The 17,341-nt window shown below is 43.9% G+C and overlaps 1 protein-coding gene across 1 annotated transcript; it reads right to left on the bottom strand.

Annotated features, from left to right (window-relative positions):
- Positions 1 to 2,548: 2,548 nt before the first annotated feature.
- LOC117531481 (tissue-type plasminogen activator-like) lies at positions 2,549 to 15,270 on the bottom strand. Its single transcript, XM_034194598.1, has 11 exons — positions 15,141 to 15,270; positions 14,978 to 15,056; positions 14,799 to 14,903; positions 14,546 to 14,699; positions 6,081 to 6,178; positions 5,948 to 5,989; positions 5,676 to 5,868; positions 5,432 to 5,583; positions 5,220 to 5,363; positions 3,102 to 3,250; positions 2,549 to 3,025 (listed from the first exon to the last, which is right to left on the bottom strand). The coding sequence occupies exons 1-11, from the start codon at positions 15,192 to 15,194 to the stop codon at positions 2,828 to 2,830; spliced, it is 1,368 nt and encodes a 455-aa protein (XP_034050489.1). The 5' UTR covers positions 15,195 to 15,270; the 3' UTR covers positions 2,549 to 2,827.
- Between the last annotated feature and the right edge of the window lie 2,071 nt (positions 15,271 to 17,341).

The raw sequence follows: 17,341 nt of genomic DNA, 5'->3' as shown, positions 1-17,341 counted from the left end.
GGAAGAAGCTGACTCCACCTCACGTCAATACTGCAGAAAGGTGAGTACTTCTCCAAGCAATTTAGCTCACAATAATCAGCTGTCCTGCAAAGGTTTAACAAATCTTTTAGCCAGTTAATCAGAATATTAATGCAGAGAACGTTACCTTTAACGTAAGGCGATATCTCGGCACTGAGGTGGAGACGCCGTCCTCCTGATATACCTCTGTGCTGAGTGGAACAGCTGAGTCTGGTGATGGGTGACAGCTGTCACCCAGGCTACTCCCATTAGGCGGCAGCGCCGTCTGGTGCCTGGAGCCCGCAGTACCTCCTCTTCAGCGGCCCACACAACACTTAATACATTTTTCATAACCTTCAAGTTTATATTATGAACTTAAAAAGACATTTGGATAAGAGTTTGTCATGAATTATATGCTGTAGAAGGCTGAAAATGGTTATTCTCTTAAACCCAAGTGTAGACGTTTATGGATTCAATGTCTCCCAATCTTATATACTTCAGGACACTATAAAGTACCTCTGATAAAGTTTTGGCACTTTTGTATAAAAGTGCATGATTCCCCTAAAATTTGTCCCTTAGCCACCGGACTATATTGCACGGGCACTCAGGCAGCGATAATTGATATATTTACAACCTTCAGCTATGATGTGCTACCTCTAAATATTAATTATATTAAAAGCACTAGTAGTAGTCGTTAAGGGGAGACACTTGTGCTGCATCATCAGCATCAGCAATTGTGCTCAAAGGTTGGTGTCATATTTTTCTATTGACTTCTTTTTTCCTTTGAACTTTTTACGTCTTTATTTTTTACGTAATAGCAGGTGTGCCTTCTTAAGGCAGCTTTTGTCGTGACCTAATAGGGCTATTCCACAGAGTGCCGTTCCTTCAAGTTTTAACCTGAATAGCAATCAGGGTGCGTTTTGAAGCATCACAGTAACTTCTTACTCCCTCTTTGTCAATCTTGAACAAAGTTGGTATGTGTAGTAGTTATGGCCATCATCAGCACCAGTTTTGAAATGTGGGGTAAAATTTTCAACCTGTTGAAAAAATTTTATCCCGCTTCACCAAATCAGCATCATTACGTAGTTACTTCTGGATGTTCGTAGTCTTAACAGCTTCAAACATACTTAAACTGGGTAGTCCTTGTGTGTACAGCTTGAAAAGGTGTTTGATTGTGCTCCATCTGAGTAAAAATTAGAAACAGAAGCAGTGTTTGTTTTGGTCGGGTTGCCAGGTATGCACTTTATAAGCCAGCCTGATAGGAAGCATGGCGGAGTAAGCTGTTTCATCGTGTTTTTGCCCTTTTTCTGGATCGTGAGGGATCATAATAGAATGGTGCCCTGTGGAAGAGGGGTGTAACAGTTCTCTGGAATCCAGGATAGGTGGGAGGTGATAGCTTTATGGTGAAGATGAAGTTTCATTTCAGTCTCTGAATCAAACCATCCCTGGGGCAGGTACTCGGCTAGATCTCACTAAAAAATTCTCATAAAGTATGAAAAATTTTACACAAAAATTCATACAGATTTGTATTTTTTTGAGAGGGGGGTTGGACATTTCATATATTTTCTGCTGGGAGACAGTGATACTTGTTTGAAATTGTATATGCATATTTCTGATTTATCCTTTGGTCTTTCATTCATTCTATGATAATATGCCCTCAAAAATTAAATAAAAAATTATTTTCAAGTGCTACTTGCAAAAAAGTTTGAAAATTACACATACTTTACACATACACTATATATATATATATATATATATATATATATATATATATATATATATATATATATATATATATATATATATATATATATATATGTATGTATGTATGCTTGGACATTAATGTTCTATATAAGATAAATCTAAATTGTAGGCTTTCAGTGTCACTAATTTCATTTACAGAACAACACAGTAATGAGCAGGTAAAATGAAACATAATACATTGTCTTTGTACAGACAAAGCTACAGTGCATTCCAGTATAAAACCCAAAGCTTGAAAAGAAGCTCAAAGAACCACACACGTAGTTTAGTGCAGCAGATACCAGAATATTTACAGAGGAATCCTTCAAATTGTGATGCAAGCATCAAATTCAGCACAAGTTCTTAGACATTACTCTTTTGAAGAAATGGTCAGCCCACTTGAATTTTTGATGTGGAAAAGGAATAGTTTGCATCATGTGTCATGCTTAGTTATCACATTACGGGGTAACATATGTCACATGTCATAGAATCCAATGGAAGTCGACATTGTTTGACCTTTACTTTGGAGACCAAACATTCAGCACAGTCAGTACTATTCCATTTATAAATCTTAATAGTTCAATCAATAATTTGCAGCACTTTTTTACCAAAATTGAAGCAACTTTTACTTTTGACCCCTGTACAAACTGAAATTGACCTTTGTCACCATTCTTGCTGTTTTTACCCCATAATTCCATGACATTTAGTCATAGATAGTCCAAACTATACCTTTTTGGAATCATTATGTTCAGACAAATAATCTGGTATAGTTTTCAATATGATTGGAGTATTTTTAAATTTTGACCCCTGTGTAATTCTTCAATTGACCCCTACCTGGCCACCTATTGAAAATTCAAGTGGCCAGTCATTTTTTTCAAGAGTAATGTCTAAAGAGTATTTGTGCCAAGTTTGGTGCTTGCATCACCATTTGAAGGAGTGTTTCAGTTATGTGCTGCACTAGTTTTGTAGATTTGAATCCACAATAATAAATCATACATTCTTAAATTTCCTAAACGCACGCTGCACACATGTAGTTTATTTGGATGTAGATCACCTGGTTCTTTAAGCATCACCTCTAACAGTCTTAACACTAACGTGAGATGTTTGTTGAGGGAAACGCAGTGATGTCCGAAAGGCCCGTCTTCTCCTCGATCCATCGGTTATAATTGGTCACTTTGGCGTACACACCAGGACGAAGCTCTTGTGCACATCCGTCACCCCAGCTGATTATTCCAAAGAGGAAGAACTTGTTATCCCGCTCACACACCAGGGGCCCTCCTGAATCTCCCTGTGGAAAAGGCAGGAGCAGTGTCGGGACAATTCCATAAACAAAACCAGGTCGAGTTCCGACTTGCACTGAATACCTCGCAGGCATCCTGGCTCCAGTCAGGACGAGCAGCACAGAACATATTATCTGTGATCAGACTTCCATAATAGTCTTTTTGTCGACACACACTGTCAGCCAGAACGCTGACCTGAGCCTCTCTCAGGTACTGCGACTTATACCACAAACCTGAACACAAGCAGGAAAAGACTTTAAAGCCGGGAAATTACTACACATTACCCTAACATGTAATTACAGAAACTCATTCCATTTACCCAAGTCCTGTTGTGGTTCGAGATTCTCAACACCTTCTACTTTTCTTAACATTTGACACAGAACTGTTGTCATGTCTATACAGTTACAAAAAAGCTTCCAAGATATAAACTTGAGGAACACAGAAGAAGCTCAATGACATGTTGACTATCAACCTCATCACCTCTTTCTTTCTTTAACGCCTCATTTCTTGTCTTCTTTCCTTCTACTTCTTTAATTCCACCATTCCTAAGTATTTTTTACCTTTGTCATTTCTACTGTCTGTTCATTCAAAACTTCCTTCCTTCAACCGAGTTATTTCATTTTTCCATTGTTCTTCCATAGTTTCACTTTTCTCCATTGTCATGTTTGTCTGCCATTCTTTCATCAACTTCCTTCTTTCTAATTCTTTCATAATTCCACCATTCGCCAGTATTTTTGCTTTTCTCCTTTCTACCATCTTTCCCATTTCTCCTGTTTATCGGTAATTCTACCCTTCTTTTGTCAACTTTGTTCCATCCTTCCTTCTTTGTCCTAGGTTTTACATAATTCTGCTGTTATTCAGTATTTTTTTTTATTTAATTTCATATTTTTTTATTTAATTTTGCCATTCTTTAGTCTCCTTCCTTCCTTCGTTTGTTCGTTCCTTCCTTCTTTCCTTCCTTCCTGTCATTGCTTAGTTTGCTGGTGTTTTGGTTTCTTGTCTTTGGTTTCCCTGTATAGCTGTGATTTTTCAGCATTTCATTCCAGTACTGTTTCCTCAAGCATTTTATTTTGAAGTCTCTTCCATGTTTATTCCCTGTGACTTTACTTCCTGTTCCTTTGTTTTTGGGTTCTTGTGTTTCCCCACTTCAGTCCACTTTCTTTGTCTTTTTAATTCATAACCTCCCTACCAGATTGTCTAGTTTCATATCGTGCTTTTCTTTCATGTTTGGTCTGTGTTACCGACTTATGCTGCCCTGCTGTTTTCTAAGGTTAGCCTGCCGATTTCTGATTTGGCCGCCTGGTATGATTGTTTGTTGTGTACTGACCCTCTCCCTATTTTTGTGGATAATGCTTCTGCTGCCCCCATCTAGGACACTGTTGCATATTGCACTGTTTTTCCATATACCATACCTCTGCCTGTTAAATTGACCAATTACCCTGTCTGCTTCTTCTTGGACAGTATTGTTGGTATAGACTGTCCCTGTTGTGTTCTCGCAAAGCCAACTCCACCTTTGTACAATAAACCATCTTTTTTAACCCACCTCTGTTGTTGTTCTCTGCACTGGGGTCACTGATAAGATAGTATCCTTCCTTCCTTCTTCCTTGTTCTTTCAAAGTACCTCCCTTTTTCAGTATTTTTACCTTTCTCTGGTTTATTGCTAACTCTACCCTTCTTTAGGCAACGTATGTACTTACTCATAGTTTTTTCATCATTCCACTGTTCTTTAGTATTTATACTTTTCTCTTTTCATGTTTAATTCTACCATTTAGTCAACTTCCTCGTTTCCTTCCTCAGTTATTTCACATTTCTTCCCTTCTTCAGTATTTTACGTCTCTTATGTTGATTGTTAATTTTACATTTCCTTAGTTTCCTTCCTTCCTTCCTCCATTCCCCCCTTTGTGCTTTAGCTTTTGCACCTCCTTCTCTCCATCCATCTTTTTTTGCACTGCATCTTTCATTGTCACCTCATTTCCTTAATTTTCTCTCTCACCTTCATTATTTCACTTGTTTTACTTTTTCTTGCCTTTCTTTCATTGCAATTTCTCCAGTCATTCTCTTTTCTCTCTCTTTGCCTGATCTGTAAACCTGAATGTCTGAAATTTTCAGTGTTCTTTGTGTAATGAAATGAACTTTGATGAATTACTGCAGTAACATTTGCAAAGCCTGCAGGATGCAGAAAGCAGCATGGAGATGTCTCACCTTGTCTCTCCTTCCCGTACCCACTGATCTCACAGGTTGCACCGGGCTGGAGGCTCAGCTGAGGTGGAGGCAGACAGACAGTTTTAACTGAGCTCTGCTCCTTTGCACACTGACCATTGCGCTTGGCCTTCAGCTTCATCAGTGCTGCAAAACAGCCATCACTTACTGATTTGATGAAACTGATCGACACTTCAGTCTTACTACCTTCTTACCAATATCATTGTTAAAGTTTCCATCGCTGTTGTCAAAGCTTTCATGGATGAAAATGTCTTCCACCTTGAAAGTTTGCTCCAGAGCATGGTCAGTTTCATTCAGTGCATTCTTCCCCAGGACCACCCAGAAGCGACGCGCTTTACTGTTTGTCCTGAAAAGACAAATCTCAGCAACATTCAAAACACCTGTTGTGCATGTGTGAGAGCACCTGTTGGGGTTACTGTAAGTGACTTCAGCTCTTACCCATCCGGGAAGCAGTGGGCAGCTGTCAGAACCCAGCAGGGGGCGATCAGACTCCCGCCACAGCGGAAAACCTTGTCCTTAGATTTGCTGTGCCAAAATATGGCAGCCATCCACGGGTGGGAGTCTACACTGGCAACTCTTCCACCCACGATCTTCACCTGCTTTTTTTGAGTGCGTTGGCCACATTTTAGCCCTGTAGGGAGGAGATGAATAATTTTTTTAATTATACCTCCAGAAGCTGGACTATTTTGACCTCTAGGAGGTGTACTTACTTGGCTCTTCCACAGTGGGAGCAAGCGAAGGTAGACTTGGAACTACAAGATGACAGATGTTTGTTTTATTCTGTGCTGAATTATGAACTCTGCTTTAGCGTTCTTTGGAAGGCCGTGAGGAGAAAACACTTACTCAGCTCAGCGCCACAACGTGGAATATCGCAGTACTCCCAGATCAACTCCTGGTTTTTCCAAACATAACACCACGGACGCCTTCTGTATTGTATATTTCTGTGGAAAATATCAAAAGAATTGTTCGACCAACTTAAAGTGCTTTAATGAATTAGGTCATTCTAAATTAATTAGTAATGTTTATGCCAACTTAACCATTTGGACAAACTCCATTCGAGTGTTAGCAATCCGAATCAAAATAGCCTTTATTCACCAAGTATCTTCAAAGAATACAAGGAATTTGACTCGAGTTTGAACTGTACTCTCTCTGTACATCCATCCATCCATCCATCCATCCATTTTCTTCCGCTTTATCCAGAGTCGGGTCGCGGGGGCAGCAGCTCAAGCAAAGCCGCCCAGACCTCCCGATCCACACACACCTCCCCCAGCTCCTCCGGGGGAACCCCAAGGCGTTCCCAAGCCAGCCGAGAGATGTAATCCTTCCAGCGTGTCCTGGGTCTTCCCCGGGTCCTCCTCCCAATGGGACGTGCCCGGAACACCTCTCCAGCGAGGCGTCCAGGGGGCATCCGGAAAAGATGCCCGAGCCACCTCAACTGACTCCTTTCGACGTGGAGGAGCAGCGGCTCGACTCCGAGCTCCTCCCTAGTGACCGAGCTCCTCACCCTATCTCTAAGGGAGCGCCCAGCCACCCTGCGGAGGAAACTCATCTCGGCTGCTTGTACCTGCGATCTCGTTCTTTCGGTCATGAGCCAAATCTCATGACCATAGGTGAGGATCGGAACGTAGATCGATCGGTAAATCGAGAGCTTTGCCCCCCTACTCAGCTCTCTCTTCACCACGACGGTCCGATACAGCGACCGCATCACTGCAGATGCTGCACCGATCCGTCTATCGATCTCACGCTCCATCCGTCCCTCACTCGTGAACAAGACCCCGAGACACTTAAACTCCTCCACTTGAGGCAAGGATACTCCACCGGCCTGAAGAGGGCAAAGCACCTTTTTCCAGTCGAGAACCATGGCCTCGGATTTGGAGGTGCTGGTTTTCATCCCGGACGCCTCACACTTGTCTGCAAACCGCCCCAGTGCACGCTGAAGGTCCTGATTTGACAAAGCCAACAGAACCACATCGTCCGCAAACAGCAGAGACGAGATTCTGTGGTTCCCAAACCAGACCCCCTCTACACCCTGGCTGCGCCTAGAAATTCTGTCCATAAAAATAATGAACAGAACCGGTGACAAAGGGCAGCCCTGGTGGAGGCCAACGTACACTGGAAACAGATTTGACTTACTACCGTCAATGTGAACCAAGCTCCTGCTGCGGTCATACAGGGACCGGATAGCCCTTAGCAAAGGACCCCGGACCCCATACTCCCGGAGCACTCCCCACAGGGTGCCCCGAGGGACATGGTCTAACGCCTTCTCCAGATCCACAAAACACATGTGGACTGGTCTATTAAACATTAGATCTCTCTGTTCTAAGTCCCTGTTAGTAAATGATATAATAAGTGATCAACATATTGATTTATTCTGCCTTACAGAAACCTGGTTACAGCAGGATGAATATGTTAGTTTAAATGAGTCAACACCCACGAGTCACACTAACTGCCAGAACGCTCGTAGCACGGGCCGAGGCGGAGTATTAGCAGCAATCTTCCACTCCAGCTTATTAATTAATCAAAAACCCAGACAGAGCTTTAATTCATTTGAAAGCTTGTCTCTTAGTCTTGTCCATCCAAATTGGAAGTCCCAAAAAACAGTTTTATTTGTTGTTATCTATCGTCCACCTGGTCATTACTGTGAGTTTCTCTGTGAATTTTCGGACCTTTTGTCTGACTTAGTGCTTAGCTCAGATAAGATAATTATAGTGGGCAATTTTAACATCCACATAGATGCTGAGAATGACAGCCTCAACACTGCATTTAATCAATTGGCTTTGCTCAAAATGTAAATGAGTCCACCCACCACTTTAATCATACCTTAGATCTTGTTCTGACTTATGGTATGGAAATTGAAGACTTAACAGTATTCCCTGAAAACCCCCTTCTGTCTGATCATTTCTTAATAACATTTACATTTACTCTGATGGACTACCCAGCAGTGGGGAATAAGTTTCATTACAGTAGATGTCTTTCAGAAAGCACTGTAACTAGGTTTAAGGATATGATTCCTTCTTTATGTTCTCCAATGCCATATACCAACACAGGGCAGAGTAGCTTCCTAAACTCTGTGAGTGAGATAGATTATCTCATCAATAGTTTTATATCCTCATTGAGGACAACTTTGGATGCTGTAGCTCCTCTGAAAAAGAGAGCCTTAAATCAGAAGTGCCTGACTCCGTGGTATAACTCACAAACCCGCAGCTTAAATCAGATAACCCGTAAGTTGGAGAGGAAATGGCGTCTCACTAATTTAGAAGATCTTCACCTAGCCTGGAAAAAGAGTCTGTTGCTCTATAAAAAAGCCCTCCATAAAGCTAGGACATCTTATTACTCATCACTAATTGAAGAAAATAAGAACAACCCCAGGTTTCTTTTCAGCACTGTAGCCAGGCTGACAAAGAGTCAGAGCTCTATTGAGCCGAGTATTCCTTTAACTTTAACTAGTAATGACTTCATGACTTTCTTTGCTAATAAAATTTTAACTATTAGAGAAAAAATTACTCATAACCATCCCAAAGACATATCGTTCTCTTTGGCTGCTTTCAGTGATGCCGGTATTTGGTTAGGCTCTTTCTCTCCGATTGTTCTGTCTGAGTTATTTTCATTAGTTACTTCCTCCAAACCATCAACATGTCTATTAGACCCCATTTCTACCAGGCTGCTCAAGGAAGCCCTACCATTAATTAATGCTTCGATCTTAAATATGATCAGTCTATCTTTATTAGTTGGCTATGTACCACAGGCTTTTAAGGTGGCAGTAATTAAACCATTACTTAAAAAGCCATCACTTGACCCAGCTATCTTAGCTAATTATAGGCCAATCTCCAACCTTCCTTTTCTCTCAAAAATTCTTGAAAGGGTAGTTGTAAAACAGCTAACTGATCATCTGCAGAGGAATGGTCTATTTGAAGAGTTTCAGTTAGGGTTTAGGATTCATCATAGTACAGAAACAGCATTAGTGAAGGTTACAAATGATCTTCTTATGGCCTCAGACAGTGGACTCATCTCTGTGCTTGTTCTGTTAAACCTCAGTGCTGCTTTTGATACTGTTGACCATAACATTTTATTACAGAGATTAGAGCATGCCATAGGTATTAAAGGCACTGCGCTGCAGTGGTTTGAATCATTTATCTAACAGATTACAATTTGTTCATGTAAATGGGGAATCTTCTTCACAGACTAAGGTTAATTATGGAGTTCCACAAGGTTCTGTGCTATGACCAATTTTATTCACTTTATACATGCTTCCCTTAGGCAGTATTATTAGACAGCATTGCTTAAATTTTCATTGTTACGCAGATGATGCTCAGCTTTATCTATCCATGAAGCCAGAGGACACACTCCAATTAGCTAAACTGCAGGAATGTGTTACAGACATAAAGACATGGATGACCTCTAATTTCCTGCTTTTAAACTCAGATAAAACTGAAGTTATTGTACTTGGCCCCACAAATCTTAGAAACATGGTGTCTAACCAGATCCTTACTCTGGATGGCATTACCCTGACCTCTAGTAATACTGTGAGAAATCTTGGAGTCATTTTTGATCAGGATATGTCCTTCAATGCGCATATTAAACAAATATGTAGGACTGCTTTTTTGCATTTGCGCAATATCTCTAAAATTAGAAAGGTCTTGTCTCAGAGTGATGCTGAAAAACTAATTCATGCATTTATTTCCTCTAGGCTGGACTATTGTAATTCATTATTATCAGGTTGTCCTAAAAGTTCCCTGAAAAGCCTTCAGTTAATTCAAAATGCTGCAGCTAGAGTACTGACAGGGACTAGAAGGAGAGAGCATATTTCACCCATATTGGCCTCTCTTCATTGGCTTCCTGTTAATTCCAGAATAGAATTTAAAATTCTTCTTCTTACTTATAAGGTTTTGAATAATCAGGTCCCATCTTATCTTAGGGACCTAATAGTACCATATCACCCCAATAGAACGCTTCGCTCTCAGACTGCATGCTTACTTGTAGTTCCTAGGGTTTGTAAGAGTAGAATGAGAGGCAGAGCCTTCAGCTTTCAGGCTCCTCTCCTCTGGAACCAGCTCCCAATTCGGATCAGGGAGACAGACACCCTCTCTACTTTTAAGATTAGGCTTAAAACTTTCCTTTTTGCTAAAGCTTATAGTTAGGGCTGGATCAGGTGACCCTGAACCATCCCTTAGTTATGCTGCTATAGACTTAGACTGCTGGGGGGTTCCCATGATGCACTGAGTGTTTCTTTCTCTTTTTGCTCTGTATGCACCACTCTGCATTTAATCATTAGTGATTGATCTCTGCTCTCTTCCACAGCATGTCTTTTTCCTGGCTCTCTCCCTCAGCCCCAACCAGTCCCAGCAGAAGACTGCCCCTCCCTGAGCCTGGTTCTGCTGGAGGTTTCTTCCTGTTAAAAGGGAGTTTTTCCTTCCCACTGTCGCCAAGTGCTTGCTCACAGGGGGTCCTTTTGACCGTTGGGGTGTTTCCGTAATTATTGTATGGCTTTGCCTTACAATATAAAGCGCCTTGGGGCAACTGTTTGTTGTGATTTGGCGCTATATAAATAAAATTGATTTGATTTTGATTTGATTTGGTTGGGCGAACTCCCATGAACCCTCGAGCACCCGATGGAGCGTGTAGAGCTGGTCCAGTGTGCTGTGACCAGGACGAAAACCACACTGCTCGTCCTGAATCCGAGGCTCGACCATCGGTCGAATTCTCCTCTCCAGTACTCTGGAATAGACCTTACCGGGGAGGCTGAGGAGTGTGATCCCCCTATAGTTGGAACACACCCTCCGGTCCCCCTTCTTAAACAGAGGGACCACCACCCCGGTCTGCCAGTCCAGAGGCACTGTCTCCGATCGCCACGCGATGTTGCAGAGGCGTGTCAGCCAAGACAGTCCCACAACATCCAGAGACTTAAGGTACTCAGGACGGATTTCATCCACCCCAGGAGCCTTGCCACCGAGGAGCTTTCTAACCACCTCGGTGACTTCTGCCTGGGTAATGGATGAGTCCGCCTCTGGGTCCCCCGTCTCTGCTTCCTCTTCGGAAGATGTGACGATGGGATTGAGGAGATCCTCGAAGTACTCCTTCCACCGCCCAACAACATCCCCAGTCAGGGTCAACAGCTCCCCACCCGCACCGTAAACAGTGCCGGTGGAGAGCTGCTTCCGCCTCCTGAGGCGTCGGATGGTTTGCCAGAATCTCTTCGAGGCCGACCAATAGTCCTCCTCCATAGCCTCCCTGAACCCCTCCCAGACCCGTGTTTTTGCCTCTGCGACCGCACGGGCTGCGGCACGCTTGGCCTGCCAGTACCTGTCAGCTGCCTCTGGGGTCCCACCTACCAACAAAGATAAGTAGGACTCCTTCTTCAGCTTGACAGCATCCCTTACTTCCGGTGTCCACCACCGGGTTCGGGGATTGCCACCGCGACAGGCACCAGAGACCTTGCGACCACAGCTACGAGCAGCCGCATCAACAATGGAAGTGGAGAACATGGTCCACTCGGACTCCATGTCTCCAACCTCCCCCGGGATCTGGGAGAAGCTCTCCCGGAGGTGGAAGTTGAAGACCTCCCTGACAGAGGGTTCCGCCAGTCGTTCCCAGCAGACCCTCATGATACGTTTGGGCCTGCCAGATCTGACCGGCTTCCTACCCTCCCAGCGGATCCAACTCACCACCAGGTGGTGATCGGTCAACAGCTCTGCCCCTCTCTTTACTCGAGTGTCCGAGACACGTGGCCGAAGGTCAGATGATACGACTACAAAGTCAATCATCGACCTCCGGCTCAGGGTGTCCTGGTGCCACGTGCACTTATGGACACCCTTGTGCTCGAACATGGTGTTCGTGATGGACAAACTGTGACTAGCACAGAAGTCCAACAACTGAACACCACTCAGGTTCAGATCGGGGAGGCAGTGCTTCTTGATCACCCCCCTCCAGGTCTCACTGTCGCCGCCCACGTGGGCGTTGAAATCCCCCAGGAGAACAATGGAGTCCCCAGTCGGAGCGCTATCTAGTACCCCTCCCAGGGACTCCAGGAAGGTCGGGTACTCTGCACTGCCGCTCGGCCCGTAGGCCGAGACAACGGTGAGAGACCTGTCCCCGACCCGAAGGCGTAGGGACGCGACCCTCTCGTTCACCAGAGTGAACTCCAACACATGGCGACTGAGCTGGGGAGCAATAAGCAATGCAATCCCAGCTCTCCGCCTCTCCCCGTGGGCAACGCCAGAAAAATGAAGCATCCAGCCCCTCTCCAGGAGTTGGGTACCAGAGCCCATGCTGTGCGTGGAGGTGAGCCTGACTATCTCTAGTCGGTATCTCTCAACCTCCCGCTCAGGCTCCTTGCTTGCCTTCGGAGACCCTACAGGGAGCACAAAGCCCCCGACAACATGGCTCCTAGGATCATCAGGGTACGCAAACTCCCCCACCACGATAAGGTGGCAGCTAGAGGGGGAGCTCTCTCTCTCTCTGTACAAACATGTATAAATTAACACTGACAACTAAATAATTCACAATAAAAATGTGCCATAGAAAAATGTGCAAAGGAGAAACAGACTGAGGTTGTACATGAGGTATATGAATTAGTGAGTTTTTTGGCAGGTTAAATTGTTCATCAGTGTGATGGCCTATGGAAAGAAACGGTTCCTGTGTCTCGTTGTTTTGACATACAGAGCTCTATAACGTGGACCAGAAGGGAGGAGTTTAAACAGATCAAGGGTGTGAGGGGTCTGCAGAGATGTTACCAGCTCGCTTCCTGGTCCTGGACCAGTATTAGTTCTGGATGGCGGACAGGCTGGCTACAGTGATTTTTTTTTTTTTTCTGCAGACCTGACAGTTCTTTGAAGTCTGTTCCTGTCATGTTTGGAGGCAGAGGGAAACCAAACAGAAATGGATGGATGGATGGATGGATGCACGGGACAGACTGGATGATGGATGTGTAGAAGATGATGAGCAGTTCCTGGGGCAGGTTGATCTTCCTGAGCTGTCTGGGGAATTACATCTGCTGCTGTGCATTTTTCCTGATGGAGTCTATGTGGGAGGTCCACCTTAGATCCTGGGAGATGGTGGATCACAGGAATTGGAAAGTGTCCAACACAGTGTTGTTGAGGATGGGCGGGGGGGGGGGGGGGGGCTTTCTCCTGAAGTCCACTATCATCTCCACAGCTCCAGGTTCTTCTGACAACACCAGAGGACCAACTGTTCCACCTCCTGTCTGTATGCGGCCTCATCACAATCCTTGATGAGACCAATGATGGTGGTATCGTCCGCAAACTTCAGGAGTTTGTATAGAGGGAGAAGAGCAGTGGGGAGAGTGCACACCCCTGAGGACACCAGTGCTGATTGTCCGTGTGCTGGATGTGATGCTCCCCAGCCTCACCTGCTGTTTTTTGACAGTCAGAAAGTTGGAGATCCACTGAAGGTGGGAGCTGGCACAGAAAGGTTGGAGAGTTTTTGTTGGAGAATGTCTGGGATGATGGTGTTGAACGCTCAGCTGATGTCCGCGATGTCCACAAACAGGATTCTCACATACGTCCCTGCAGAGCCAAGGTGCTGCAGGATGTACTGCACTTTCATGTTGACTGCATCCTCAACTGACCTGTTTGATCAGTAGGCAAACTGCAAGATGTCCAACAGGGGTCCTGTGATGCCCTTCGGGTGGCTCAACACCAGCCATTCAAAAGTCTTCATGACTACAGGTGCCAGTCATTTAGTCCTGTTCTAGAGGGTTTCTTTGGGACTGGGATGATAGTGGAGTGTTTGAAGATCAAGGAGCTCAGTGCTCTGCTGTCAACAGGAATAAGCCCTCATTGACAACTGATTAGTTGTGACTTCTTGGAGAGCGACGCCACTGAATGGACAAAATGCTAAAGTACTCATCTCCATCTATAATCAGTCGTTTAAAAATATTTCTTTACATATACACAACCAAATGTGTGTAGTGTTCTTCATGCTGCTATATTTTCACCATGTCAGTGGTGACAAGAAGCAGTTTGATCATTTTTAGCTTGCCCCATCGCTTTACATTGTGTTGCTACTTAGGCTGTAATGGTGCTAGAGTTCTAAATCAATATGGGGCCGATTAAATCTTATTTGTCCCAAGTGAAAAGATGAACTCAAACGCATCTACAACTAGACCCAAGGTTGAAAAAATTTCAGAGTTCCCCTTTGAAGGTTGTTCGAGGTCATGGCATCTATGTGGGGCCTCGTTTCGTTTTGAAGGGTATAAAAATTAGACAAACAGTTCTTCTGACATGAATGTCAGCTAGTGAACACTTTAACCTCATACATATTTGGTTGGAGTGAAAAAGTAAGAACAGTACCTGCAGTAGTTGTGCCTTCCTGAATTGACATCTGAAGCCAAATACCTTTCCCTGGTCTCCAAGTCCCACTCTTGACACGTTAGCCCACTTTCTGACTGAGACACCGTCCCTTTGTAGTACAGGCCAACGCCCTCATAGCAGAGGGCACCTGTTACTAAATGAACAGCATTTAAAAAGAAAGAAAGAAAAAAAAAAATCCCATAACTGATTCAAAAGCTGAAAAAGGGAATGCTCATTCAACTGGGGTTCTTACCAATTTCACAGTTATTCCCGCCAAAACCGTCAGGGCACACACAAAACATGTGCTCACGCCGATACAAGGAAGGAACAGAGGTGCCTCCATTAAGGCAGACTCCCCCTGCAGAACACAAAATGTAAATTATGGAGTCAAATCAACACCTTAAATCAGTGCACTGCAGAGCAGTTTCTCACCTGTATGCTCAAAGGAGGAGGAGGAGGAGGAAGAGGAGGAGGACCTGGAAAAACTCAGGCTTATTCTTTGTCGTCTGAGCTGAAACCACGAAAAAAAATCACATTATTTCAAGTAAAATTCAATGCACTATTCTTGTAACATTGAAGACAAATAAGTCCTTACTGCGTCCGTCTTTGAGAGGGAAGCCAGCGCCCACAGTAAAACAGTTGCTATCATATTGCCTGAATGCACAGATTAAAATCCAGACTGCAGAGGCATGCACGCACAGAGCTGTGAGTCCTCAGGTGTGCTCTGCTGAGGAAATGTGTGCAGGTTGGGAATGCACTTGACTGGGCGGTCCAGTAGGTGTGAAGAAACAGTGTGGTGGCGTACGCCGAGTGCATGAGTCAATTGTTAACACACATTTAATCTTTGTTATTAAAATTCCCAAGGAATGTCAACATCATGTTTTGTGTGTGTCGGTAGCAGTGAGGACAATCGGATCAGGTGCTGCTTCTTCTGCAGTTCACATAGTGAATTCAACAGAAATCAGAATCATCAAACAAAGCCAATAATATGCATATTTTCACAATATGACCATCACAAATTGACAGTATTTTGGTGTACATGCCCTTTGACCATCATGGATGTCACAGCAGTGAAATCACAGCAATTGAAGTTGGGTAACTGATGCAAGTAAACAGTGATGTCAAAATAATAAAAAAGGCTTATTCGTGAATGGGTGTGACATTTACATAGTCATTCATCTAAGAAGCTCAGTTTTGTATGTCTGAAACCTCATGACCTCATTAACCACAGATGTCTCAAGACACGGGTCTTGGCAACACTGAGAATGGCAATTTATTTATTTATTTTTGATCCGAAAGTCAAATTAATATTTCAGAAACATAATTACAAGAAGAGCTTAACAATATACAACCCCAATTCCAATGAAGTTGGGACGTTGTGTAAAATGTAAATAAAAACAGAATACAATGATTTGCAAATCCTCTTCAACCTATATTCAATTGAATACACCACAAAGACAAGAGATTTAATATTTAAACTGATAAACTTTATTGTTTTGTGCAAATATTTGCTCATTCTGAAATGGATGCCTGCAACGCGTTTCAAAAAAGCCGGGACAGTGGTATGTTTACCACTGTGTTACATCACCTTTCCTTCTAACAACACTCAATAAGCGTTTGGGAACTGAGGACACTAATTGTTGAAGCTTTGTAGGTGGAATTCTTTCCCATTCTTGCTTGATGTACGACTTCAGTTATTCAACAGTCTGGGGTCTCCGTTGTCGTATTTTGTGCTTCATAATGCGCTACACATTTTCACTGGGTGACAGGTCTGGGCTGCCTGCAGTCTAGACCTGTCCAACGCATGTTGGTGCATGACATTCGTGGAAGAATTTTTGACAGCCAAAAACATGCTCCACAAAAATCACAAATATCATGCATCAAGACACATTATTAAGAAACCTATTCAGATGCGTTAAGTCACGTTAAGAATGTCAGGAATGTGCCAAGAATGACGCAAATATAACATTCTTGCCTATGTGTAAATGCAGCCTTAGGGCTTAGGCAAAAACTCACTCAAGATAACAGGGTCAAAGGTCAAGGGCAGGCAGAAGGCAGGAAAATATTAAACAAGCCAAGATCAAAACTAAGAAAATTGAGGTGAGGAATACTGCAGAGAAGGCCACAATGGAACACTTACAATCTAGTGCTGACTCATGTTGGAGAGTCCCTTGAGAAGGCTGAGCACTGATCAGAAACGTGACTGCAGCTGTGTAAAGAAACAGGTGCATTCAATTAGTGAGACTCAGTGAGGAGGGAGAGAGGCTGCACCATAACAGTACCTCCACCTCAAGGTGAGGCCCCAGACAAGCGTCCGGGCCTGCCCAGATGCGCCAGATGAAAGTCCCGTACCAAAGATGAGTCCAAGATGAAGTGGCGAGGGACCCACGAGCATTCCTCAGGACCATAACCCTCCCAATCGACGAGGTACTGGAGACCACAACCCCACTGGCGGGTATCCAGCAATTTGAATTGTACTGTAAAAGCCAGATAAACTCCCACAACCCAGGCGGGAGGAGGAGACCTGGAAGATGGGCAAGACAGAGTAGTTTGGACCGACTGTGTGAAACGTGGAAGGTGGGATGGACCCTCATAAAGCAGGAGAGCTGTGGGTGAACTGCCAAGGGGTTGATAATGGATGAAATGTGAACAGACCAATAAGCTTGGATGGAAGGAACAGCAACCTCCTGCTCTGGTGGTTAATACCCCAGGGACCATTTTCAAAGGGGCCATGCCTGTGGGTGAACTCGTCAAAGAATTATGAGCATATTTGACTCAGGGAAGATGAGTTCTCCG

This window comes from Thalassophryne amazonica, chromosome 18 (genome assembly GCF_902500255.1).
Source record: "Thalassophryne amazonica chromosome 18, fThaAma1.1, whole genome shotgun sequence".
NCBI classification, from domain to species: Eukaryota; Metazoa; Chordata; class Actinopteri; order Batrachoidiformes; family Batrachoididae; genus Thalassophryne; species Thalassophryne amazonica.
This window is presented reverse-complemented; position numbering and strand designations above follow the sequence as displayed.